The sequence below is a fragment of the Panulirus ornatus genome, chromosome 15, assembly GCF_036320965.1.
Source record: "Panulirus ornatus isolate Po-2019 chromosome 15, ASM3632096v1, whole genome shotgun sequence".
Classification (NCBI taxonomy): Eukaryota; Metazoa; Arthropoda; class Malacostraca; order Decapoda; family Palinuridae; genus Panulirus; species Panulirus ornatus.
The window spans coordinates 3806513-3833937 of NC_092238.1; the positions used below are offsets into that span (position 1 = coordinate 3806513).

A 27425-nucleotide genomic window follows, 5' to 3' on the forward strand; every position below is an offset into this window, starting at 1 on the left:
CCTTAAAGGTTCTGTCCTGTCTCCTTATATTTTTCCTCCTCTTTTTTTTTTCAATGATTTCCTCTCCTCAGATAATCAATTGCAATCATATGCTGATGACTCAACACTGCATTCAGCCACATACTTCAATTCTGCTTCCTCCTTTCTCTTTCATTTGCATCTCTTCTTAACACAGCTTCCTCGATAAACTCAGACTTGGACAGGATTTTTTAGTGGGGTAGACAAAATCTTGTTAAGTTTAATGCTTCCAGGACCCAGTTTCTACCCATCTCTCAATTGGAAACTCGCGAAAACTTCTCACACCTGTCGCCTCTCCTTTGATGGCTCTATGATTCCATCTCTTGGCTCAAACCTTCTTGGTATTACTGTGATATCCACGCTCTTGGAAACCCCACATTATGGAAATAGTTAAGTCTGCCTCTTAAGAAATTGGGTGTCCAGTTTAGATGTAGGAACTTCTCTTCTGAACAGTTGCTTCACTTATACAAGAGATTGATTCATCCTTGTATGGAGTACTGCTCTCACATTTGGGGTGGTTCTTGCTCTATATCTTTACTTGACATAGGTGAGTTGAGAGCAGTCTGACTTATAAACTGTACCAGGCTAACTTCCAAACTTGACCCTCTTGCCCTAAACTGCAATATTGGCTCACTTTCCCTCTTTTATAGGTGTTATTTTAGTTTTTTGTTCTCAAAAGTTGGCTGCTTGTGTGCCCCCACCACTAGGAAGACCATGAAGTACTCGGCAAGCTGCTGCATCACATGATTATTGTGTGGCCATCAACTTTCCATCTTTTGTCAACTGATAATGATACAGCCACTCCAGAGGTGACTTTTCACTCACAGTGTAATGACAAGCAGGTTTAGCAGGGCAGAGAAACATGTTAGATGCGGTATGAGGTTAAAAATGTGGAAAAATTGAAGAAAAGTGGTATGTTTTAGATACCTGAGAGTGGACATGGGAGTGAATGGAATCATGGAAGTGATTCATAGGGTAGGTGAGGGGATAAAGCTTCTTCAAACATTGAGGAACATGTGGAAAGAGAGTTCAGTATCTGGAAGAGTGAGAATGGGATTTTCTCATGGTAATGTAGTCCCAATATTGTATGGATGCAAGGCATGGGTTATATATATATGATGTACACAGAAGGGTGAAGGTGTTAGAAATGATATGCTTGAAGCCAGGAAGCGTTGAGGTAGTTTGATCAAATAAATAATAAAAGGCGAAGAGAGAGTTGTGGTTATAAGAAGAGTGTGGCTAAGAGAGTTGGAGAGGTATGGAAATGGTTTGAACATATAGAGAGAATGCTCAAGAAGTTGACAAAGGATATGTGTTGGAAGTGGAGGGGAGATTAATTGGTGATGGAGTGAAAAAGATTTAGTTGGTTGCCACCTAAACAGGCAGGAGAATGCATGAAATGAATGAATTGGAAGGATGTGGTATACAGGGGGCGACGTGCTGTCAACGGACTGAACCAGGGTAATCAATGGAGAGGTCTGTGTGGCTTGTTTGTGAATAGAGGGCTGTTGATTACACATGAATGCTAGAGAATGGATGTAAATGAAAGAATCTTGTCTTCATGCATTCTTGACGCCACCTTGATAACGCGGGAAACTGTGGACATGTATGTGAGAGAAAAATACCCCCAGGTAACTTAAGTGTAGTGAATTTTCACGTGGAATAAACCTGGGGCCAATCTTCTAGCTGAGCGCTAAGGTAGTGGAAGTGACAGCTTACTCTCAAATACATGAATGGGTGTCACGTTCTAAAGGATGAATGTGGCTCACCCTGATTCAACAGCGACTCTCCTTGACACATGACAGTGGCTGCAAACGATTTATGAAGTGCAAGCAGTAATTTCTATAACAGTTGTTTTTAATATGTTTGTGGTTGTGCTTCTTTACCATATACAATGTTATGACTTTTAGTAGACATTGTGTATTCTTGTGCTTTAATATTATAATACAGTCCAAAAAGTGAATTCATTAAAGGGAAACTGGTGTGGGAGGGCAATAAATAAGCTGGACCAAATTGAAGTGGTTGGAGTTATGACTAGTATTAGTAGACACATCTATTTTCGCCGTTGTAAAAAAATATTTATTTTTCTAATTTTTGCAACGTAAGTGACAGTAACAGCAGTCAGCAAATTACGTAGTTTATATATATATATATATATATATATATATATATATATATATATATATATATATATATATATATATATATATACGGTGCTTGAAGTTGGAACTGCATAGACGTGAGTAAAGTTTGATGGTACATTTTGACACACGTTTACTGAGAAATATATATGTATATATATGTATATATATATATATATATATATATATGTATATATATATTATCCCTGGGGATAGGGGAGAAAGAATACTTCCCACGTATTCCCTGCGTGTCGTAGAAGGCGACTAAAAGGGAAGGGAGCGGGGGGCTGGAAATCCTCCCCTCTCGTTTTTTTTTTTTTCTTTTAATTTTCCAAAAGAAGGAACAGAGAAGGGGGCCAGGTGAGGGTATTCCCTCAAAGGCCCAGTCCTCTGTTCTTAACGCTACCTCGCTATCGCGGGAAATGGTGAATAGTATGAAAAAAAATATATATATATATAAATATATATATATATATATATATATATATATATATATATATATATATATATATATATATATATATATAATGGATGGGGTGCCATGTCATCTTACCCCAGTTCAAGAATGTCCTCGAAGAGCTCGCATAATATTACAAAGTAAAGAGTAAAGTAATTGAAGTTATATTGGCGGTAGATATTTTCACAATTTATGATTATCATTGGCTGTGTTACCCCTCCCCTTCCCTGGCAAAAATGTATAGATTCACTTCTAGTGTCTTTCGAGAATTATTGATCCTCTCTTACGAATTTCAGGCCTGCATTGCGACGGTTCCTCATGCTTTCTTGTTTTTACTATCCCTCTTGTGAATCCCTCCCGCTTGCATGACTGTAGTTCAAGTGTTTAGACTTCTTAAGAAACAACCTGAAGGGAGAACACCATAGGATCAGGAGTTTGGAGGGTGCTCGAGGATAACTGGAGGATGCTTTGTAGTGAAGCAATGAGATGAGAAAGATGAGAGATGATAGGGTTTAGGTTATACCAAGATTGCTCGATGTTGATTTTGGTATGTCTGTATTTTCTCCTGAATCCCTTAATTTGGTTGTGCTTGTGTGCGTGCGTGTGTGTACACGTGAATTATCATGGTATGGGTTTATTTTTATAATTATTCGAAAACGGGCCGTGTGGCCGCCAATACCCACAATGCTCGGGTGTAAACACTGGGTGCATGCGGTCGTCTCCCTGACAGACAACTGGAAGACGGTGAAGGGTGCAAAGTCATATTAGACTAGAGGACTTAGAAACTGCTGATCATAATGTTTAAGAAGTAAGATATATTTATGATGTGTCAAGCACTTGATCTGTTGATTTTAAGATATAGATTAGTGGAACCTCGTGATGCTGTAGTATTTTTCATATCTTCCTCAAATCTTTTCATCATCGTAGTCGGCTTTCGCTAGTCGGCTGTGGCTGACATTGAAACGTGTTTTTTTCATCTTTTTGGCCCATCTTCATGATATAATTACTGTAGTTAAGGGGCCAAAGTGCTATCTTGGTCCACAGGGCGAAGGGTGGTCCACCGGGGGGACGTTTGGTCCGCAGTATGACGCATAGGGTAAAGATCCATTACTAAGTTGCGACATAAATAATCAAAAGATTTCCAAGAAACGCCTATTTATTGATCACCTTATACTTAGGAGGTGATTTAACTTAGGAATGTGATGTGAACCAACACATATCTTATAATATGGTAATAGGTAGTAATAGAATTTGCCAGAGGAAGCCTAGAGAAATGTGTTTGACTTAGTGATGCCAAGGGTAATGTATTTGTCTTGCTGATGTCTCAAGTTTGACCTGGGGGTGCCTAGGGGTACTTTGTTTGACCAGATGTCTAGGGTTTCATTTAGGGATGTTTAGGATGTCTCCTTAAAACAATATTGCAGAATAGCACTGATTATCAACAGAAACCATATAATACATTTCATTGACACTAAATAGCTATAATTAAAAGTAATGGAGACGTGGAACAGGGGTATTATGAAAGAGGCATGAGTAGCAAGTGGAGTTTGTGCAAATATTAAAACACAAGTGCCACCTGGTGAAACATTTCAACACTAGACTATGTAGTGCTTACCGCACACTTAGTAATATGCTGTCAGTCCAGTTGTAGGTTGGTAAAAGTTCGTTTTTTTTTTTTTATCAGGGTAAGTTAAAGCCTATAGTACATGTTCCTGATTGTTTAATTTTTCTTGTATGATAGTTTATTTCTTAGGAGAAAAACTTTTTTATTTTACTTGAAACCCATTTTACTGAGATTTGACTGGATCTTCTTTGGTATTTTAGGTGTATTTTACTGAACTTACTGCAATGCTCTTGAATTTTGGTGGTATTTGAAGTTAAAGGACAATGCTTAGGGTACTGTTTTACTAGGAGATGCTTAGGACATTTGTTTGACTAGAGAATGCCCTGGGTAGTGTGCTTGACCAGGGGATTTCTAATATTATGTGTTTGACCAGGGGATATCTAGGATAATGTGTTTGATCAGGGAATGCTTAGGATGATATGTTTGACCATGGGATACCTAGGGTAATGTGTTTGACCTGGCGATGCTTAAAATTGACCAGGGGATTACTAGGGTTTAACGAGGGGGGTGCCAAGGATATTGTGTTTGCTTAGGGGAACTGTCAGATATTGTATTTGACTAGAGGATGTTGATGATGATGTGTTTGACCATGGTATGTTTAGGGTAGTGTTCGACTAAGGGTTACTTAGGATATTGTGTTGAACGAAGTGATATCTAGAATTTGATCAGAGGATGAATAGTGTATTGATCTTGACCTGGGGATGCATAGGGTAATGTTTTTGGTTAGGGGATACTTAAGGATAATATGTTTGACTTGGGGATGCTTAGAGTTTGACCATGGGATGCATATGGCAGTACATATGACCAGGAGATTTGTAAGGTAATGCATACGACCAAGGGATATTTAGGATAATGTATTTAACCAGGTTATGTTAAGGTTCTGATCAAATGTTGCCAAGGATTTTACCATGGCATGCTTTAGGTATTGTATTGATTCAGGGTGCTACTACTTTACCTCATCTGTAGAATTTCATGATTGTTCAGATATTTTTAACACCTAATAGGTTTTCATTGTAAGAATATGTGAAAAAAAATTTATTTGGTCAGCCTTAACTTGAAGAAGAATGTTCATTCTTTGCTTGCTATTTTTTTTTTAGAAGGCAGCCTTTTATGTATGAAGAACCAAATGAGAGTTGGGGTGAGAGAGTATCATTAAATTTTAGGGAGAATAAAAAGATATTTTGGAAGGAGGTAAATAAAGTGCGTAAGACAAGAGAGCAAATGGGAACATCAGTGAAGGGGGCTAATGGAGAGGTAATAACAAGTAGTGTTAGTGTGATAAGGAGATGGAGTGAGTATTTTGAAGGTTTGTTGAATGTGTTAGATGATAGAGTGGCAGATTTAGGATGTTTTGGTTGAAGTGGTGTGCGAAGTGAAAGGGTCAGGGAGAATGGTTTTGTAAACAGAGAAGAGGTTGTGAAAGCTTTGCGGAAGATGAAAGCCGGCAAGGCAGTGGGTTTGGATGGTATTGCAGTGGAATTTATTAAAAAAAGGGGGTGACTGTGTTGTTGAATGGTTGGTGAGGATATTCAGTGTATGTATGGCTCATGGTGAAATGGTTGAGGATTGGCAGAATGCATGCATAGTGCCATTGTACTAAAAGGTGAGTGTTCAAATTACAGAGGTATAAGTTTGTTGAGTATTCCTGGGGAAATTATATGGGAGGGTATTGATTGAGAGTGTGAAGGCATGTACAGAGCATCAGAGTAGGGAAGAGCAGTGTGGTTTTAGAAGTGGTAGAGGACATGTGGATCAGGTTTGCTTTGAAGAATGTATGTGAGAAATACTTAGAAAAACAAATGGATTTGTTTGTAGCATATATGGATCTGGAGAAGGCGTATGATAGAGTTGATAGAGATGCTTTGTGGAAGGTATTAAAAGTATATGGTGTGGGAGGCAGGTTGCTAGAAGCAGTGAGAAGTTTTTTCGAGGATGTAAGGCATGTGTGTGAGTAGGAAAAGAGGAAAGTGATTGGTTCCCAGTGAATGTCGGTTTGCAGCAGGGGTGTGTGATGTCTCCATGGTTGTTTAATTTGTTTATGGATGTGGTTGTTAGGGAGGTGAATGCAAGAGTTTTGGAGAGAGGGGCCAATTTGCAGTCTGTTGTGGATGGAGGGCTTGAGAAGTGAGTCAGTTGTTGTTCGCTGAAGATACAGCGCTGGTGGCTGATTCGGGTGAGAAACTGCAGGAGCTGGTGACTAGTTTGGTAAAGTGTGTGAAAGAAGAAAGCTGAGAGTAAATGTGAATAACAGCAAGGTTATTAGGTACAGTAAGGTTGAGGGACAAGTCAATTGGGAGGTAAGTTTGAATGGAGAAAAACTGGAGGAAGTGAAGTGTTTTAGATATCTGGGAGTGGATTTGGCAGTGGATGGAACTATGTAAGTGGAAGTGAGTCAGAGGGTGGGGGCGAAGAATGTGTGCAAGGCGAGAACATTATCTCGGAGAGCAAAAATGGGTATGTTCGAAGAAATAGTGGTTCCAACAATGTTATATGGTTGCGAGGTGTGGGCTATAGATAGGGTTGTGCGGAGGAGGGTGGATGTGTTGGAAATGAGATGTTTGAGGACAATACGTGGTGTGAGGTAGTTTGATTAAGTATTGAAAGGGTAAGAGAGATATGTGGTAATGATGAGAGTGTGGTTGAGAGAGCAGAAGAAGGTGTATTGAAATGGTTTGGTCACATGGAGAGAATGAGTAAGGAAAGATTGACCAAGAGGATATATGTGTCAGAGGTGGAGGGAACGAGGAGAAGTGGGAGACCAAATTGGAGGTGGAAAGATGGGGTGAAAAAGATTTTGAGCGATTGGGGCCAGAACATGCAGAAGGGTGAAAGGCGTGCAAGAAATAGAGTGAATTGGAATTATGTGGTATACCGGGGTCAATGTGCTGTCAATGGATTGAACGAGGGCATGTGAAGTATCTGGGGTAAACCATGGAAAGTTTTGTGGGGCCTGGATATGGAAAGGGAGCTGTGGTTTCGGTGCATTATACATGACAGCTAGAGACTGAGTGTGAACGAATGTGGCCTTTGCAGGGGGAGGGGGTGTCATTTCATATGTGACGGGAATGAATAAAGGCAGCAAGTATGAATTATGTATGTGTGTATATATGTATATGTCTTTGTGTGTATATATATGTATACATTGAAATGTATAGGTATTTATATGTGCGTGTGTGGATGTGTATGTATATGTGCGTGAGTGGACGTGTATGTATATGCATGTGTATGTGGGTCGGTTGGGCCATTCTTTCGTCTGTTTCCTTGCACTACCTCGCTAATGTGGGAGACAGCGACAAAGTATAATGAATGAATAAAGAAAAAATATTCATTATTGCCATATTGTATTGCATGCATTTTTGTCATTCTGATGAACAGTGATGTAATTCTTTGTTGCCCAACTTTATCTTTTAATAGGTTTGATGAGAAGGAGTCTGTGTCTGGCACTCAGCAGTTGAAGTCATCTGTGCAAAAAGGAATCCGAAACAGATTAATAGAATCTTTCCCTTCCCTTGGTGATCATCTTGAAAAAATTTTGCCTAAGAAAGATGCTTTTAGGATTGTTAAATGGTATGTTGAGATTATATTGCCTAGCTTGAGTGAATGATAAATTTCTTTGATTTATGGTGTCATGTGACATTGTCACATAGCTATAGGAAAACTTTATATAAGTCATGATTGTCACATGATTAAAGGAAAGCTTTGTAGATGTCAGGAGTACTGCACAATGATTATTTTTCATATTTAGTGAGTACACATAAAAGGTATGCTTTGATGATTAGATTAGATAAAGAAATCAGAAGACAAGTTTTTAAGATTTGTCATAAGAATATCTAGGTTTTTTTTTTCATCAATTTTATTTTCTGTATTTCATAACGGTCTAACTGGCTCTGTATGTGAGGCACTTGCTTCATTGCATTATACATGACAACTTGAGAGTGGATGTTACAAATAAGGCATTGTTCTTATGTTTTTGATGCTTCCTTACTAAGGTGAATGAGGCACTTGGGCATGAAAAAAAGTGTTTACAGATGTGGCTGTTATAATTGATGCATTATGGTAGCATAGAACTAGAGACCCATGAAACGAGAAGTCAGACTGCCACACAGAAGGGGTCCTAAATGAATAGTGACCATATTATTTTTGTTATGGACTGACTTGACTTAAATCCTTTAGTAATGAGGCTCAGTACCTTGATATATTATATATCATCCTGCTCCTCAGAGGTGATAGCTCACCCTTCAGTATGTAGCTCATTGGGTGGTTTTTCAATTAGCCTTATGATTCTAGTAGATTTGGCAGCAATACTTTTCCCTCACATTGTGACTTGCAAGTATACATATAGATTTTATGCAATACATAAATCCTGTGTTTTTTTTAAATGAACGAAGGTATTTAGAGCAGTCAGGGGAAACCATGGAAAGGTCTTTGGGGCTTGACTGTAGATAGGGGGCTCTGGTTTCTGTGCATTATATATGTCAGCTAGAGAGGGGATGTAGAAGAATGAAGCCTTTGTTTGTGATGCTACCAAACTAACTCAGGAAGTGACAAACAGGCATTATGGAAAAAAGTGTAATCTTTAGGGATGATACCTCAAAGTTTGCCAAATTACATTAGCTTTTGGTGCCTTTGACAACTTATACTTGGGAGATATGATGAATGTGACATCTTTACAAGCATTCTTATCATAAAACTTATTTCCTTCATTTCTGTAAGAGAAGAACTATTTTTCTCAATTTTGAAAATTCCTAGAATAGTCTTTTAGGACAGACACATGAAATCAGCAGTCTATTGGGGTTGCAAAAGATTGTCCCAATGGGCCTGAAAAAGTGTAAAGGTCTGAATTATGACCTTTTAATAAGTGCATTATATTCGTCATTGTTTTGAGGATTGTCCATGAAAAGTATAATGCAAAGTTAGAGGTGTCTCATAGTATCAAACTGTGTGAAATGATTAAAGGTGTGTGCAAAATTCTTTGCCAAATTTTCTTTTGTATGTCTGATATTCTCTATGTTGACAAAGGGGATATAGGTATCAAAAGTGGAAGGAACAAAAACGTTGAGTCCCAATTCAAAATAGAAGGGTGGAGTGAAAATGATTTTTAGCAATTGCAGCCTGAATATGTAGGATGGTGAAAGATGTGCATGGGATAGAGTGAATTGAAACAATGTGGCAAACTGTGGTTGAAATACTGTCATTGGCCTGAAATAGGGCATTTGAAGCATCTAGGGTAAACCATGGAAAGGTCTTTGAGGTCTGGTTTTGGTGCATTACACATGACAGCCAGAGAATGGATGTGAGTGGATGTGGCATGTGTTTGTCTGTTTTCTGGTGCTGTTTACCTAATGTTGGAAACAGTGATCAGGTATCAAAAAATTTTTTGATAATCCATATGGATTAGCAGAATGACCAGTGTTTTGCATTCCACCCAAACTTCCTCTATATGTAGAAAACAGCATATATGATGTAAACAGACTGGTTTTACTTAATAATCTTTCTTTACAGCCATGAGCACATAGAATTGCTTGTGAGAAGTGATGGAGAACTGCTTTTCTACAGACAGAGGGAAGGACCATGGATGCCTACTCTTAAACTCCTACACAAATGTAAGCCATTTTAAATTTAACATATTTTTTGTTCATTACATTTTATCTCTTTTTTGTGAAGTACTTATCTCAGCTCTTGGTAACCACATAAGGTTCAGGCCTTTTGGGGAAAGGAACAGATGTCATACTCAGTCATTATACTGTATGATCACTTTTCCAATTGGTATATCATTTCAGATGCTCTCAGCTTCCCTGCTGCTATTTACAAAGATTTTGTAAAGATGATGTATTTGTTTTGTTTCTGTTGTTGCCAGTTGCATGCTGATACTAGATATTATATCCTTTTTTTAGATTTTGTGTCCCAATGACTGTTAGGATCATGAGAGTCAACCAGCTCATTTCAGTGAAAGTCCCCCTTTATTATAACTTTACTACTGAGGAGTGCATGACTTCGGCTTCCTACATAATCCTAATTCTTCCCTTTTTGTAATTGTTTAGTATTTGTTTTGGTTTATTATATTTCACTGGATAATCTTGAATTATCATGACAGAGCAAATCTTTCTTAAAGTTACCAGTCCTTATATGTACTCTTTAAATGGGCCATTTGTCATTATTTCTTGAAACTTAATGGTGTCCCTCATTTAGCTTGATTACTCTTTTCTTGCTGTCATATATATCTAGACACATAAGGTCAGGTCTTATTTCTGGTAAATTGTATCTCCATTGCCTAAAAAATATATTTTTTTCACCAAATTTGTCTGTGAACTTAAACTCTTTTCATTTATTACCAGTTTTTCTGTTTACATTATTTCCACTCTCACTCGAATTTCTTATCATTCCTTATGTCTCAAAGTAAAAAGATATTTTTCAGTTTTACACTCATGTCTTACCTCTCTGAGTTAGTGTTGGGATTGTTCAGCTGTTTATACTCTTTCCTTTTTTTCCCCCCACTCCTTACAAGTAGACCATTGAGTTTTTTGTCAGATGCTTTGTAATCTAGCTTGAGTAGGAAGCATGCCAATAGTAAACTCTCAAGACCATATTTCTAGAGCCTTAGCCTTCAGTAATTTGGTTGCAATGTACTTTTTATATACTTGTGTTGGTGCTTGTGTTATCTGCACAAGATGTACATATGCTGTTCCTGCCTCCAACCTAACTTCAGTCTTCTTAAAGCCTTTCTTTGTAATAGCATTTATGGGGAAGGGTTATGGATGTACAAAGGTAGATAGCTATTTGAAGATGGATCAGCTGATGTGTATATAGTAGAATAGGCCAGGTAGTAGAGTTTTACTGGGTCAAGTGCAATGTACAGCATCACCTCATCTTTTTTGGTATCTTCTGATCTTTTTATTTCCTCCCCTTTTCTGGTTGTGTTATTGTTGGGAGATGTCCATTACATATTAACAGAAATTGCAAGAACCATGGAAAATGAAGCTTAGACTTTAGAAATTTATTAATGCATCATGAGTGGCTTGCCTTATAAAGTCTTGAGTTCTCTTTCCGCTCCATCATATTATCCAGATTGAGACAGATTGGACATATATCTTGGAGTTCATGACCAGATTATTTTTTTCTCCCATGAAAGAAGGTCACACTGGTATGTGAACAATATTTCCTTAAGGGCAGTTTTGAGGTCCCAGGCTCTGTGTTTTTTGGTGCCTATATTTTTGTGTAGTAAAAACTTAATTAAGATTTTCAGTAACCAAAAAGCTAATGTCTTCAATCACAAATGCCTGTTTTAGTAACCAACATGCATGTGGTTTTATCAGGCATGACTCAATCTGCTCTTAATGCTTATTGAAAAAAGTTTCCTTGGATTAGAATTGAAAAAGCTGTTGCTAAGTGAATTACTCTAGCAAAACCTAAATTATAGCAGGTAGACACCACACTGTATAAATGATGCAAGCTGAAACAGCTTGAAGGTAAACCAGTTATAAGTCCATTGGTGATCGAATAGAAGTATGCTAGGTGTGCATGGAATAGTGTGAGTTGGAGCAGTGTGTATATAGGTGGCAATTTGCGGCCAGTAGATTTAACCAGGGCATGTGCAGTAGTCAGGGGAAACCATGGAAAAGTTTGGTGCATTGAACATGATGACTAGAGAGGAGATGTAAGCCAATGGGGATGTTCATTGTACCTTGTGCTATCTTGTTATGCTGGAAATGGCACACAAGTATGAAAAAAATTTTCCATCTCTACTTTTATTTGAAACTTATAGATAGTTACAGAAACACAATACTGTAATTTACACGAGTATGGTTAAAAGAATTTTCAGTAAGATATTAAGGGAAAACCTTTGCCACCAGAAACTGCCAGAGCATAATTTTAGGAGAAATGTTAAGGAGGCACATCATCTGTTGGTAATTATGCTCACTAAGAAAATGAAGATCTATCAGGGAAGGTCCAGAGGAAGACAACAGAGAGCTGAAATAAGAGAACTATGGTACAGGAAAAGATTTAGAGGCTATTGATTTGACCACCATGGAAGAGAGAACAATGAGAGATGTGTTTCAAGTTCCTTGTTTAACCCTTTCATTGTGCCAAGCCACATTTGTGGTTAGATACTGTGGTGCACCATGTCATGTTTGTTGCTTTAAATCTTTATGCCCACATTTTGATTCTTAGCTGATGAATGATTTCCCTTCCTGTACATAATGACACTTGCAACCTAACAACACAGTTGGAAAAAATATCACTCATCACAGTCATACATAAATTGACAAAGAGAGTGTAATTATGATATCATAGTGGGAAGCCAGATATACACCTCAACTATTGCAGTTAAAATGTTTATAAGAAATATTTTCTCATGTATTGGTAATTATAATATTGGATAGATATATAGATATAAGGTTATATCATTTATTTATTTATTTTGCTCTGTCGCTGTCTCCCGCGTTTGCATAGATATGTAAGTGTACTCAGGTAATGAATATGAAATATAAGAAGTACACTAGTGCAGAAAATATGTAAATGATACGTATGGGGAATGTGAAATCACACCTGATAAAAAGAAACTATAAGTGTGTATGTAATGATTTTAGGTGTATGTAGAATGAAATTATACTAAGGAAAAACACTTATGTTGCACTTAAATGAGTAAGAATTTATGCTGCCAGCCAGAGGCTGTCTCTTGCATTAAGTATCCTCCCAGACCAATATAGAGGAAAATGCACTAGTTCGTAATGCTGCCTTGCTAATGTGGGAAATGGTGAATATGTATGCTGTTTCCTGTAGGGCGGGGTAGTGCCAGGAATGGAAGAAGACTAGCAAGTATGAATATGTACATTTGTATATATGTATATGTCTATGTATATGTGTAATGTTGATATATATATATATATATATATATATATATATATATATATATATATATATACAGCAACAAAGTATATATATATACAGCGACAAAGTATAAAAAAAAAAAAAAAAAAATATATATATATATATATATGTATATGTGCATTATGGGCTTTTATGCATATATATATGTGTATATGAGTGGATGGGCCATTCTTCATTTGTTTCCTGGCGCTACCTTGCTGACGCGGGAAACAGCGATTATCTTGAGAGCAAAAATGGGTATGTTTGAAGGAATAATAGTTCTAACAATGTTATATGGTTGTGAGGCATGGGCAAGAGATAGGGTTGTATGGAGGAGAGTGGGTGTGTTAGATATGAAATATTTGAGGACAGAATGTGATGTGAGGTGGTTTGATTGGTGGTTTGATCAAGTAATTAATGAAAGGGTAAGAGAGATGTGTGGAAATAAAAAGAGTGTGGTTGAGAGAGCAGAAGAGGATGTGTTGAAATGGTTTGAACATATGGAGAGAATAAGTGAATAAAGATTGACAAAAAGGATAATAGGTGAGGAAAGATTGACAAAGAGGATATATGTGTCAGAGGTGGAAGGAACAAGAAGTGGCAGACCAAATTGGAGGTGGAAAGATGGAGTGAAAAAGATTTTGAGTGATCGGGGCCTGAACATGCAGGAGGGTGAAAGGCATGCAAGGAATAGAGTGAATTCGAACGATGTGGTATACCGGGGTCAACGTGCTGTCAATGGATTGAACCAGGGCATGTGAAGCGTCTGGGGTAAACCATGGAAAGTTCTGTAGGGCCTGGATGTGGAAAGGGAGCTGTGGTTTTGGTGCATTATTACATGACAGCTAGTGACTGAGTGTGAACGAATGTGGCCTTTGTTGTCTTTTCCTAGTGCTACCTCGCACACATGAGGGGGGAGGGGGTTGTTATTTCATTGTGGCGAGGTGCCGATGGGAATGAATAAAGGCAGACAGTATGAATTATGTACATGTGTATATATGTCTGTGTGTGTATATATATGTATACGTTGAGATGTGTATTTATTTATATTTGTGTGTGTGGACTTGTATGTGGGTGGGTTGGGCCATTCTTTCGTCAGTATCCTTGCGCTACCTCACTAACGTGGGAGACAGCGACAAAGCAAAACAAATAAATATATAATAAATAAAAAAGTGTTTCTGTAGTATTAGACTTATGAGTGATTGGAATAAATGACGTGAAGAAACTGAGACTGCTGAAAGTATTGAAGTTTAAAGAGCTATACCTAAGTTTTAATGTTGGTTCCTCATGAATAATATACCTTTTTTGATAATGGTTGGGTAGCAGCGGCAATCATGTTGCGCTAACATAGGTTGTCTTTATATCTTTGTTTATCATATGTGTCACTGCTTTCATTCAAGTCAGTATCACATTTTCCTCCAAATCCTGGGTCACATGTACTCCAGTACATTAGAGATCCAGTAGCAGGGCATGAAACATTTGTCAAAGTATTTTGCATGTTTGTTGAATCATTGTAAAGCAGATGCAAGCTAATTTTTTTCAGAAAAGGAAAGCGGGATACTATAGTTTAAGAAAGATGAAGACATTGTTCATGATGAATTTTGAAACCATATAGATATGTTTGCCTTTTCTATGCTCAGCATATTTATGAAGGCACTTCAAGAGGATCAATTTTGTTTCTCCAATTTTGCAGATCCCTTCATGTTACCATGGATGCAGGTAGACAAGGGTGCTATTCGCTTCATCCTCAGTGGTGCCAATATAATGTGTCCAGGTTTGACTTCACCTGGAGCTAAAATGTCAAAAGTAGAACAGAATACAGTAGTGGCAGTGATGGCAGAAGGTAAAGAGCATGCACTCTGTGTTGGTATTACTTCGTTGTCTTCAGAAAATATTGCTAAGACTAATAAAGGCATTGGCATTGAAAACTGTCATTATCTGAATGATGGACTGTGGTACATGAAACCTGTTAAATAATCACCATAAAGTTTAGGTTATTGGAATATTGCTGAGTATGCAATTTTTCATTCATGTAATGGATAAAGTTGATGAAAAATGATTTTGTCTTTATTTCATTCTTTTTTGATTACTTAAACATCATCTCGGTAATATAAGACTGACATAAAGGATAGAAAATTGTAACTGCAATTCATTATATCCCAAGCACAATCTATCAAAATCTCATGGTGTTTGATCATGTTTGCTTATTTCTTCATGGTGTCACCACTGTCACACCTCCCTTCTCAACCTTTGCTTATCTCTCAACTTTACATATCAACACAAACTTGTTTTATTCTGATATTCGCCTTACACCCATTCTTCCCAAGTTCTTCATTTTTATGTAGAAGCTTCAACCACTACTATTATTTCATTCATAATTTCATATATCTCATACTCACCACTAGCTCTTATACAAAGACAGCTCTGCAATTCTGTCATCAGTCTCAACTCCAGTATCTAACATGTGGAATGAAACAAGGGCACTTAAGAACCTTGACAGAAGAAAATGAAATGTCAAATATTAGATTTTTTGTTATTCATTCCACTGATTGATTGCAAATAAAATAGTATGAAAGATGAAAATAATGTATTAATTTCACTTTAAGTGAGATGATGTCATATATCTTTAATTCATATCATGTGAAGTAATGAAAAGGGCATTTACACTTTTGCATGCTTGATATCCATTTTCTTTGCATGCTAGGATGATTCATCCATTAAACTTTAAGATCCCCTTTTTTTTTCTCAAGTTTCCATTCATAAACTGTCTCCCTTGTAAACATTTCTCTAGCAGTATTATGACTTTCACCTGTATTATAGCAATCTTGTCTGTCGAATATTACAGATGTCATTTCCTTACTCTTCCACAACTTCATGATTATGTGTTGATTTTGATGTGCAGCCAGGAGTGATTGAAGGTACCTGAAATTGCTTGGATTGGTACTGTTGGAGGTGTTATTAAGGGCTTGTTGGAGGTGTTTATTTAGATTCTCATTGTGTTGTGTGTCTGACCATAATTGAAATATGGGTCAACATTAGCCTCAGGATGGATTGTGCTTAGATCTTTCATGACTACCATTTAGGGGTGTGGTTGGTTTGTGCCTATTTTTTTTTTTTTTTAAGTGTTTCATGAGTACGTGTGTTTTTTTTTAGAAGGGATGATGTTTGTTTGGAATTGCATAAGTGCATGTGGAATTTGTGAATAATTTTTATTGTTCATCATAGTTGGTTGCTGGGGTTTTGTGGCTTGTAGTTTATCAGAAGCAGGGAATTGATGGACTCCTTTGGAATGAGAAGTTCTTTGATGAAACTGTACTCCCGTTTTTCCACAGACGAAGTTCACCAAAGATGACTTTTCATTTGGTTTAACCACAAGCAGGTGCAGTGTGTCGAGATAGATATGAAATATACATTATATTTTTATATTTATTATACTTGATTGCCGTTTCTTGCGTCAGTGAGGTAGCGCAAGGAAACAGACGAAGAAAAACCCATCCACTTGTATGCATAATACATGCATAGCATTTACATACACAAGCATATACATATATTCACATGTACATATTCCTACTTGCTTGCCTTCATCCATTCCTGGTGCCACTCCACCCCACAGGAAACAGCATTGCCACCCTGTGTCAGCAAGGTAGCACCAGGAAATGAAATATGGCCACATCCATGTACACTCATTCTCTAGCTGTCATGCGTAATGCACCGAAACCACAGCTCCCTATGCACATCCAGGCCCTACAGACCTTTCCATGGTTTACCGCTGGTGTTTCACATGCCCTGGTTCAGTCATTGACAGCATGTCGACCCCAGTATACCACATAGTTCCGGTTCACTCTATTCCGTGCACCCCTTTCGCCCTTCTGTATGTTCAGGCCCCAATCGCTCAAAATCTTTTTTGCTCCATCCTTCCACCTCCAATTTGGTCTCCCACTTCTTGTTCCCTCCACCTCAGACACATATATCCTCATTGTCAACCTTTCCTCACTAATTCATTCCATATGTCCAAACCATTTCTGCTCTCAACCACACTTTTTTATTACTACACCTCTCTCTTACCTTTATATTACTTACTTGATCAAACCTTTCCTTCTTCATTCGTTCCATATGCCCAAACCATTTCAACGAACCCTCTTCTGCTCTCTCAACCACACTTTTTATTACCACACATCTGTTACTCTTACATTACTTATTTGATCAAACCACCTCACACCACATATTGTTCTCAAACATTTCATTTCCAACACATCCACTCTCCTCCGTACAACCCTATCTATAGCCCATGATTCACAACCACATAATATAGTTGGAACTACCATGTTATCAAACATACCCATTTTTGCTTTTCGAGAGAACATTCTTTTTCCACACATTCTTCATCGCTCCGAGAACTTTCATCTCCTCCTCCACACCATGACGCACTTCCACTTCCATGGTTCCATTCACTGCTAAGTCCACTCCCAGATATCTAAAACACTTCACTTCCTCCAGTTTTTTCCATTCAAACTTACATCTCAACTAACTTGCCCCTCAACCCTGCTGAACCTAGTAATCTTGCTCTTATTCACATTTACTCTCAACTTTCTTCTTTCACACACTTTTGCAAACTCAGTCACTAACTTCTGCAGTTTCTCACTTGAATCAGCCACCAGAGCTGTGTCATTGGCAAGCAACAACTAACTCATTTCCCAGGCCCTCTCATCCCCAACAGACTGCATACTCACCCCTCTTTCCAAAACTCTTGTATTTCCTCCCTAACTGCCCCATCCATAAACAACCATTGGGACATCACCCACCCTTGCCACAGTCTGACCTTCAATGAGAACCAATCACTCTCCTGTCTTCATACTCATACCTTACATCCTTGGTAAAAAATTTTGTATGTATACCTCACCTTCCTGCTCCAGGAACATTTTCTACTGAGCTCATGTAGTACTCAGGAAGCTAGCCACATCCACTGGCCAGAACTGTAGGTCAAGAAGTGTGGAGACTTGTGAATAGACTTTGTGAGGTGAGTGAAGGACTATTAAGGTATAAGAGTCAAGTGTTTTCATTATGGTTTTACACTGGCAGGGCTACATCTTTGGAATGTTCTTTACTCTAGTACAACTTTAAATTTCTCTATGTTGTCTGCATTTATCATGTCTTCATTCCTTTTATTCCATTCATCCACCACTCCTATTCTATTAAAAGTATTTAAATCATTTTGACAATTGTTTTGCTTTAATTTTATGTCTTCTGGTTGTAAACCTATAAAGAACCTGTTCATTATCTGTATCGTCAGTCTTTTTTAAAAGCTTGAAGGTTGTGATCTAGTCACCTTTTACTTTTCACTTTTGCGTTGGGCAAATTGGTCAGTAGCTTTTTTCTGTAATTCAGCTTTCTTAATTCCAGAACCATCTTTGTTACTGTGCTCTGGATCTTCTCTATTTGGCACTTTGTGCTTCTTTAGGTGTGGTGTCCAATCTTGAGAAGCATGTTATATAGTATGGCCTTATGCAAGATGTTAACAGCTTGCTAAATATTTCCTTATCCATGAACTTGAACACATTTATAATATTTGCTAGTAGACAGTTGGTCTCCTTAACTATTCTCCTTAGGTGGGACTCTGGTGACAGTGTGTAACTACTCATTTGTGCTTCACTAGGAGACACGTGATATCCTGAACATTATTATCATACAACTTCTTAACTGTATGTATGCTGTGTATATTAAAAATATCTTGAAGGTCATTTTATTCCATTCATCCACCATTATATTATAATGGATTTGTATGTAGCATTTATGGATCTGGAGAAGGCATATGACAGAGTTGATAGAGATGCTCTGTGGAAGGTGTTAAGAATATATGGTGTGGGAGGCAAGTTGTTAGAGGCAGTGAAAAGTTTTTATCGAGGATGTAAGGCATGTGTATGTGTAGGAAGAGAGGAAAGTGATTGGTTCTCAGTGAATGTAGGTTTGCGGTAGGGGTGTGTGATGTCTCCATGGTTATTTAATTTGTTTATGGATGAGGTTGTTAGGGAGGTGAATGCAAGAGGTTTGGAAAGAGGGGCAAGTATGCAGTCTGTTGTGGATGAGAGAGCTTGGGAAGTGAGTCAGTTGTTGTTCGATGATGATACTACGCTGGTGGCTGATTCATGTGAGAAATTGCAGAAGCTGGTGACTGAGTTTGGTAAAGTGTGTGAAAGAAGAAAGTTGAGAGTAAATGTGAATAAGAGCAAGGTTATTAGGTGCAGTAGGGCTGAGGGTCAAGTCAGTTGGGAGGTAAGTTTGAAAGGAGAAAAACTGGAGGAAGTAAAAGTGTTTTAGATATCTGGGAGTGGATCTGGCAGCGGATGGGACCATGGAAGTGGAAGTGAATCATAGGGTGGGGGAGGGGGCAAAAATTCTGGGAGCCTTGAAGAATGTTTGGAAGTCGAGAACATTATCTTGGAAAGCAAAAATGGGTATGTTTGAAGGAATAGTGGTTCCAACAATGTTGTATGGTTGCTAGGCATGGGGTATGGATAGAGTTGTGTGCAGGAGGGTGGATGTGCTGGAAATGAGATGTTTGAGGACAATATGTGGTGTGAGATGGTTTGATCGAGTAAGTAATGTAAGGGTAAGAGAGATGTGTGGAAGTAAAAAGAATGTGGTTGAGAGAGCAGAAGAGGGTGTTTTGAAATGGTTTGGTCACATGGAAAGAATGAGTGAGGAAAGATTGACCAAGAGGATATATGTGTCAGAGGTGGAGGGAACGAGGAGAAGTGGGAGACCAAATTGGAGGTGGAAAGATGGAGTGAAAAAGATTTTGAGTGATCGGGGCCTGAACATGCAGGAGGGTGAAAGGCGTGCAAGGAATAGAGTGAATTGGAACGATGTGGTATACCTGGGTCGACGTGCTGTCAATGGATTGAACCAGGGCATGTGAAGCGTCTGGGGTAAACCATGGAAAGTTCTGTGGGGCCTGGCTGTGGAAAGGGAGCTGTGGTTGTGGTGCATTATTACATGACAGCTAGAGACTGAATGTGAACAAATGGGGCCTTTGTTGTCTTTTCCTAGCGCTACCTCGCACACATAAAGGGGGGAGGGGGTTGTTATTCCATATGTGGCGAGGTGGCGATGGGAATAAATAAAGGCAGACAGTATGAATTATGTACATGTGTATATAGGTATATGTCTGTGTGTATATATATATGTATACACTGAGATGTATAGGTATGTATATTTGTGTGTATGTGTGGACGTGTATGTATATACATGTGTATGTGGGTGGGTTGGGCCATTCTTTCGTCTGTTTCCTTGTGCTACCTCGCTAACGCGGGAGACAGCGACAAAGCAAAATAAATAACATCTTTAAATCTTTTTTTTTTTCTAAAGCTTCTCATAATTTCATTGAATGTCCTCTGGTTGTCCTATCTCTACATCTTTCAAAGAACTGTTAACCTCCTTTGTCATCAATTTAGTTTAAAAACGTTAAAGGTTAAGATTAGGTCTCCCCACACTCATCTCTTCCACACTGGGCAAATTTAGGGCATCTAAGCTTTTTCTGTAACTCACCTCTCTTAGTTTTCTCCCATCTTTGTTGCCCTTCTCGTATTAGCTCTTTGTTCTTATTAAGTTTGTGTTTACCAAACTTGAGAAGCATGTTCAGTTTTGGCCTTCTATAAGGTATGAACAGCTCGTTAAACTTTAGTTTTTATTCATATACTTTACATCTGTTTAATAGTTGCCAGCAGAAAGTTGGTCTCTATAACCATTCTCATAACATGGGGTTCTGTTGACAGTTTAAGCATGATGTCAACTTCCAAGTCCTTCTCAAGCATAGAATCTGAAGCTTGTTTCCTGCTAGATGATAATAATAATAATAATATTGAGGCCTTTTGCTTTGTCCCTTCCTTGTTACTTTACATTTGCTGGGGTAGCATTTCCTCAACCATGTATCACACCAACTTTGGAGTTTGTGTGGGAGGGAGAGAGAGAAAAAGAGACAAGAAATATACACAAGTATATGCTTAGCATTTACCATGAGGTAAATTACACTTTGGTAAAACATTACCTCCAAATGTATACTGTTGCACCATACAGAAAAAAGGTTATAAATCTGTCCACATTTTAAAAATAATCAAACAAGGAAGCCAGACAAATGAACCTCCTGCTGATCAAAGAATAGCCCTCATGGGTGGAGGATTTCACTGGAAAATGAATAACATCTCTTTGGTCATTTTTACTACTGAAATAACTTATTCAGAGAAAAATATAGCATTCTGAATGCAAATAAATGCATAAAGAAAATATCAGTATTTAATGAAGAAGTATGGTATACTAATGGTAGGGATCATATGTATGGTGCCAAATAGGTGAATACAGGTGCTGTTCAGTACTGGAATTGTCCCCACCTGTATAAGGCAATTATTCTCCATACATCTGTGCTGCAAGTGTACAGTTACAAAAATTTTACATCCTGAGCATTGGAGACATTCCTTTTGTAAAAGGAGCATCAAATTCTCACAACAAAGTAATGCTGCTTACTTTTGAGGTAACATCAATAATATACATGTGACAATGCAGGTAATTAATACTGGATAGAAATTAGTGTTAATAACAATAAAACAAAGTACACACAATTTCTATCAAACATGTTAGCATTAAGCAGAGCTGTCAAATGCAAACATGCAAAACCTGAACACTTTCCAAATAAAAAATGCTCTGTGACAAACTGGCATTAAAACTGCAAACTGTAACAGCATTACACATCCTAAATATAAATCAACAATTTATATCATAAAGTAAATAATGAAAGAGATGGAATAAGAGTGACCTGTGAAGCAATGTCAAAACTATTTTCAGGTCAGAAGTTTCATATAACATTACTCAATTATGAGCATCATGTTAGCATGAGTTTTTGCCTTTGTTTGATCACACATTCTTTGAAACAGAAAAGAAATAATTCTCAAGATGTTATGTTGCTTGCAAACTAGGTTTCATAACCTGCTATTCAACAAACCAATATGCTTCATTCTTATACTATATGATAACAATGAAATGAGTGGTAAGCCCTATACTTTGTTCTTTGTCTTGTAAAAAAGCATTAGATCTAGAGGGAATAAGGGACTTCCTAGTTAAATTAATCTGACACAAGCAAGAGGAAAAATCTTCAAGAAAAAGCGTTCTGCTTTGTCATATTGGTATGATGAACTACACGTAAATTGATGGATAACTTGAAAATGGGGAGGTGGTACATGGTAAATCTATAGATTTTAAACCTCATTTTTCTAAAATAAAATATATTAGCATAGACTATCCTCAGGTCCCACAAGTAAAGAGAATTTATATACAAGTATGCAATCAGAATTGGGATAGGAGATTCAAAACTGATATTAAAAGCGCATTGTAATCACTGTTCAAAACAAATCCTGAGGGTGTTCATCTTTCTGAAGAGACTTAAAAAGAGCTATGACAGTCTGTAACTTGAAGCAGTCATGACTGGCAGACTTACATATCTTGTGGTTAAATCAATAATGACAGCTTCCACATGAGTAACATTCTTCCAAGATACTTCAATATTTTCCCAACTTTCCTCTTGAATTGTTTCTAAAATAAAGGAAAGCATGTCCTTATGAGGTGAACAAAGATTTTGCTTTCACCTTCATTTGGCTGCTTGAAGGAAAGTGGTTGTTAAAGGAAAAGACAGTAACTGCTAGTGTTTGCAGCCATAAATCTTAATCATATACTTTTGTTCACAACACTTTGCATATAGGTGAAGCTAGCCATCTTGGCTTTATGCAGAATTGAGAGCAAGTTACTTCGTGAGGGAAAAGCCACTTTCTTTGGGCAATTTATTAACCAAGTGATAGCTTCTCTAGTGCCTGAACTGATAGACTGGTCTTAGCTAATGTCTCAGCAGCTGTAACTTCTTAATCTTTGATTAGTTTTTCTTTCATTTTCTTTTCACCTGGGATGACAGTTAACTGTGGTATGTTTTGTTGATGCCATATCTATTAATACAGGAAAGTTAAAAAAATGAATGAGTGTTCTTTTCACTGGGGTGTAGAAAGACTAAAAGTATTGAAAAAATTTAGTCTTTTACTAAATAACACCTACAACACAAGTAGAAGGCTGAATAAGTACTTTAGTATATGACTGAATATGGTGTCATATCTATTTTTCAAGGAAATGCCTAAGGCATCCTTAACAGAAGCTAGGCTAATCTGCCTACTTACACATGGTGCAGTACAGCATCAAGGCACCTGTCTTCAGACTTGGATGGGGTGGATTATACTCTAAAGCATAATATGAAATAGGAGCAATTTGCATCCATTCATCTGTATCATGCTATACATAAAGGATTCAGTCCAGCTACATTCATGCAACAGAACAAAGAGAACTTCATAAGGAATAATCCCCCAAAAGCAACTGACTATGACAACTCTTAGTACCAATGGAGTACAACACTTAAACTCCCATTACAAGTCTAGAAGTAATGTGAACCTTACATCTAACTCCAAAATATCAGAATCCCTCTACAGATATAAATCCAAACAGTCATTCATTGGTAAACATGAAGTCTGTTCCTTCAGACTACCTGACATAATAACAGTGGTTGCCAAAAGCTAGTGAATTCAAATGATGTCACAGCAAAACCAAGGGAAACAATCCCTACAGTAAGACCAAATTCTGATAATTACAACAATTGACATAAGGAATCTTGTACTCCCATTGGATTTGTGAGAAAAAACAAGTTTAACATAAATAGCTCTACATCTGATCAATGTGGTAGTAGCGATCACACAAAACACATCGGCTTCTCATCTGCAGTTTAAGATCACACTTTGTTCTCGAGAAAAGGTTGAGTTCAACAGTGTAGCTTCTTATACATGACTAAAAGAAACTGTCTTGTGAATCTAAAATATTTTTAAACTTTGCCCTAAGTTAAACAAAATTGAAATTCAATATAGCAAATGAGCATTCAAAAATATCCTAAGGAAACAACATAATTTTTCAAAGCTAAGTTCTGGATGAAATAAGAGCTCATATTTCATTTTCATAAAAAAAAATTTGACAACTGATAGTGTACCTGAGGTATGTGAAATTGCTTTGTGACAAAGTCTGAAGTTTCTAACAGAAGTGAGCAGTGGTGTGAGAGACATGGGTAATGGTACACTGAGATTAGATGGGTGCAGAACAAATTTAGGGAACAGGAAGACATTACCAAGATGAGATTACTGTTTGGGATGTAGATGCAATGCTGAGAGCATTGGGGAAGAGTGTAAGTGAAGGTTAGCATGAGCACGTTTGGAAACTGTGTGTGTAATTAACCACCTATTTGTACTGTACAGGAAGAAAGTTTTACTCCTATGGGGCCCCACTGTGTGTTAGGGAGACAGGATAATGGTCATAAGCCTGATGTTTGGATAAAGGTAGTGATTGTTCTGCTGTACAAAGTTGAAAGTAATTACAAAAAATAACCCCCTTACAAATCTGGTAAGGTGTACAGTGTAACTGAAAATGTTCTGAAAGATGATAATTCCTTGTAGGTGCAAAATAAGGACTTAGGAGGGGAAGAGGGGATGGAAGCCAAAATTTTGCACTAAGACAAGAAATGCAGAAAATCTCGGAGAAATAGAAGAAATGTATGCAGTATCCATGATTTGGAAAAGATATGTAATATGTCAATAACAGGAAAGGGACTAAGAAAAATCTGACAATAATGTACTTGAAAGACTTCTAAATGCTGTGAAAAGCTTTCAAAAGAAAGTTGGAATCTATGAGTAAATAGTGGTATGGGACAGTGGTTTCAGATAAATGAAGGTCCTGAACAATGGCACTACAAGCTAGCCCTGCCTTTCTGCAGTATGGTAGGAACAAGAGATAGAAGTAGTAGGTAAGAACATTTAGGCTAGAGATGAGGTAGACAATGTAGGTTGGAGCATTAGGTAGATGGGGTCAGTACAAACATTAGGTAGAAGCCTTTGTAAATACTGAGCCAGAGTTGCCTTCTGCTAGTGGCCTGTTAACCATGAGACACTACAGAATGAGGGAGGTGCGAAAAAGATTTGGTACGGCAGGGAATGAATTGTGGAGAGGCAAGGTGGGTGAAACATAATACAATGAGGTGGTTTGGGCTTGTGAAAGGAATGCAAGATGAGGAGTTTACAAGAACAGTGTACGATAGTACAATTAAAGGGGTTGGTGAGAGAGGTAAACCACCTGTGACCTGGGGAAATATGGAAGAGTGGTGGATGGAGAGAAACGGTGGAAGAATGTGTGGAATGGTGTATGCAAGGAAAGCATATCAGGACAGGGATAAGTGGAGACTTTTTGCTGTGGCCACCCCCTTGATGAGTTTCCACAGGGAACGGGCATCAACGATACAGATAGACAGAACTACTAAATACTTATTATAAATGCAAAATAAGTAAAGAGAAACCTACCTGTGAACAGCAGTTACTCAAAACTGAGGATGGAGTGGATGGACTCATCCTTCCCCAGTGGTGCAAGAGGGCATAAGCATTGCATGCCAAGGAGTATGACAGCAAAAAAAACAAGTAACAGTCAATCTGTGTATAGAACACCTAAATTCTTTTGCATTGAGGAAACAATGAGTAATGCAGTGGCCATACATTGCACAAATCATGCTAACGAGACAAAAGGAGAAAAAACCCTGACATCTTTTCATGTTTTACAATAAATCAGTACTCCTTTATACAGTACCTCATTCCTTTACATTATCAAGATTAATGTTCCAGAATGCACTGTAGTAACACAATTAAATCTGAACTCCTCTGAGGTTTTGTTACAATTTCCCTTCCCTTCAAAGATGTACCCTTCAGAATGGCATACAACAGAGTATACTGCACTATAATGTGTTCATTTTTCACTTTGCCATAATTTTTGCAAGTTTCACAAAATTTTCAAATCAAGGCAACCTCAAAATTCAAAAATGTGGGCCTTACTGTACTCTTTTTTTCCTACAAAAAATATCTTTTCATCCATGATTACATATGAGGCCTTAATCAAACCCACAAACCAAAACTGTAATTTAATAAAAGTTCTTCACTAATAATAAATATGTTGATGTAAAATGCACATGCTAATTATAACCCCTCAAATTCTGACAGGAACTAAATTCTGAAAATTTTACCATTTCAAGTGTACGTTAGTACATGAATTTCTTGTTTTATGATCAGGAAAATCTAAGAGCACATCAACTGCTTCATACAAATGATGCTCTGATGATTTTTATAAGTTTGCATAGATGCACACAGTAGTTAAAAACCATGTTAATATTGGTCACTATTTAGTCTCAGAATGTATTTCACTTTCCTGATGATGATAAGCAGGATTTGCCACATCTTGAGCTTCTGCTGCTACTGCTCCTTCAGGAGGCAGATCTCGGTCTTCTTCCCTTGTTATTCCTATGGCATCATCAACTGGTTCTGGTCTTCCATTTGATCTAGGTCTTTCTCTAATGTTACCACCAACCCCTGATCCTGCACCTAGTGCACCTCCACCTGCTCCACCCTCAACTCCAGCTGCTCCATAGACATCTACCATGACCACAGCTGCAGCTGCTTCCACAGCTTCTTGTGTTCCTCCAACCTCTTCTTCACTATCATTTGAATGATGAGGTCTTACAGGAGCAACTGCATGGTCAAGACCCCTAAGCCTTGGACGATTTTCAGAGCCCACTTGCGCAGGTGTTTCAAAGTGCACACAGTGGAAAACCTGAAGAAAAAAAGTATTACTTTTTACTCAAGTAATTCTTGATACCTATTAACTTGTGCCTTATCTCATTACTTAACACTTTCTACTGTCTAGCTCACCAACATAAATTCCTATGTATCCTCAATCCTGTCTCAAGCAATTCTAATGTCCACATCTATATCTCTGATGCCCGTTCCCTTCAGCAACTCTGATCAAGGGGGTGGCCTCCTATTTTTGCTGAGTCACTGGATAAATTACATTGTCTTTTCTAACTTAATGGAAAAAAGATGGCCCTCTTTCAATCTAGCAACAAGAAAGGTCTAACTCCTATGGATCATGACAGGTTAAAGGACTGCTTTTGAGCATGCTGGGAAATAGCTACCTTGCAGTATAAATTCCCTTTTAATTCCCAAAATAGGCCTGCATTGAAAGCAAGATCTTGTGATACCAAAAATTGTATTGGAAAGCTCTCTTTTGAATGCTTGTGTAGCTCATAGCTATAGGATTCTTTGGATTACAGGTTCCAAAAAATGGGCCATGGTGGATTTCATGGGGGTTATCCTAGGTTTATTTTATCATGTCTGAATGACCATAAGTAATGATTCTGTATGACATTTCAGAATAC

General features: G+C 37.7%; 2 protein-coding genes across 5 annotated transcripts in view; one reads left to right on the top strand and one right to left on the bottom strand.

Moving 5' to 3' along the window:
* The first annotated feature begins 3287 nt into the window (after window positions 1-3287).
* MCTS1 (malignant T-cell-amplified sequence 1 homolog) lies at window positions 3288-15167 on the top strand. The gene is made up of 4 exons (XM_071670406.1): window positions 3288-3424; window positions 7655-7807; window positions 9743-9843; window positions 14802-15167. The coding sequence occupies exons 1-4, from the start codon at window positions 3414-3416 to the stop codon at window positions 15083-15085; spliced, it is 549 nt and encodes a 182-aa protein (XP_071526507.1). The 5' UTR covers window positions 3288-3413; the 3' UTR covers window positions 15086-15167.
* Window positions 15168-21307: 6140 nt separating this feature from the next.
* LOC139753694 (BTB/POZ domain-containing protein 9-like) overlaps window positions 21308-27425 on the bottom strand; it is a 36374-nt gene continuing 30256 nt past the window's right edge. For 3 of the 4 annotated variants that reach the window (XM_071670404.1, XM_071670405.1, XM_071670402.1), the window contains one exon: window positions 26123-26821. In XM_071670404.1, the coding sequence (XP_071526505.1) occupies window positions 26390-26821 (432 nt within the window). In that variant the 3' untranslated portion in view covers window positions 26123-26389. Of the gene's footprint in view, window positions 26822-27425 lie in introns of all 4 variants that reach the window. The other variant, XM_071670401.1, reaches the window with a different exon arrangement.

What these genes read in the sequence shown, in the direction of transcription:
- MCTS1 (XM_071670406.1), top strand. An exon ending in GCTTTTAGGATTGTTAAATG is followed by an intron (nt 7,808 to 9,742) that starts GTATGTTGAGAT and finishes CTTTCTTTACAG; the next exon opens with CCATGAGCACATAGAATTGC. An exon ending in TCTTAAACTCCTACACAAAT is followed by an intron (nt 9,844 to 14,801) that starts GTAAGCCATTTT and finishes CCAATTTTGCAG; the next exon opens with ATCCCTTCATGTTACCATGG.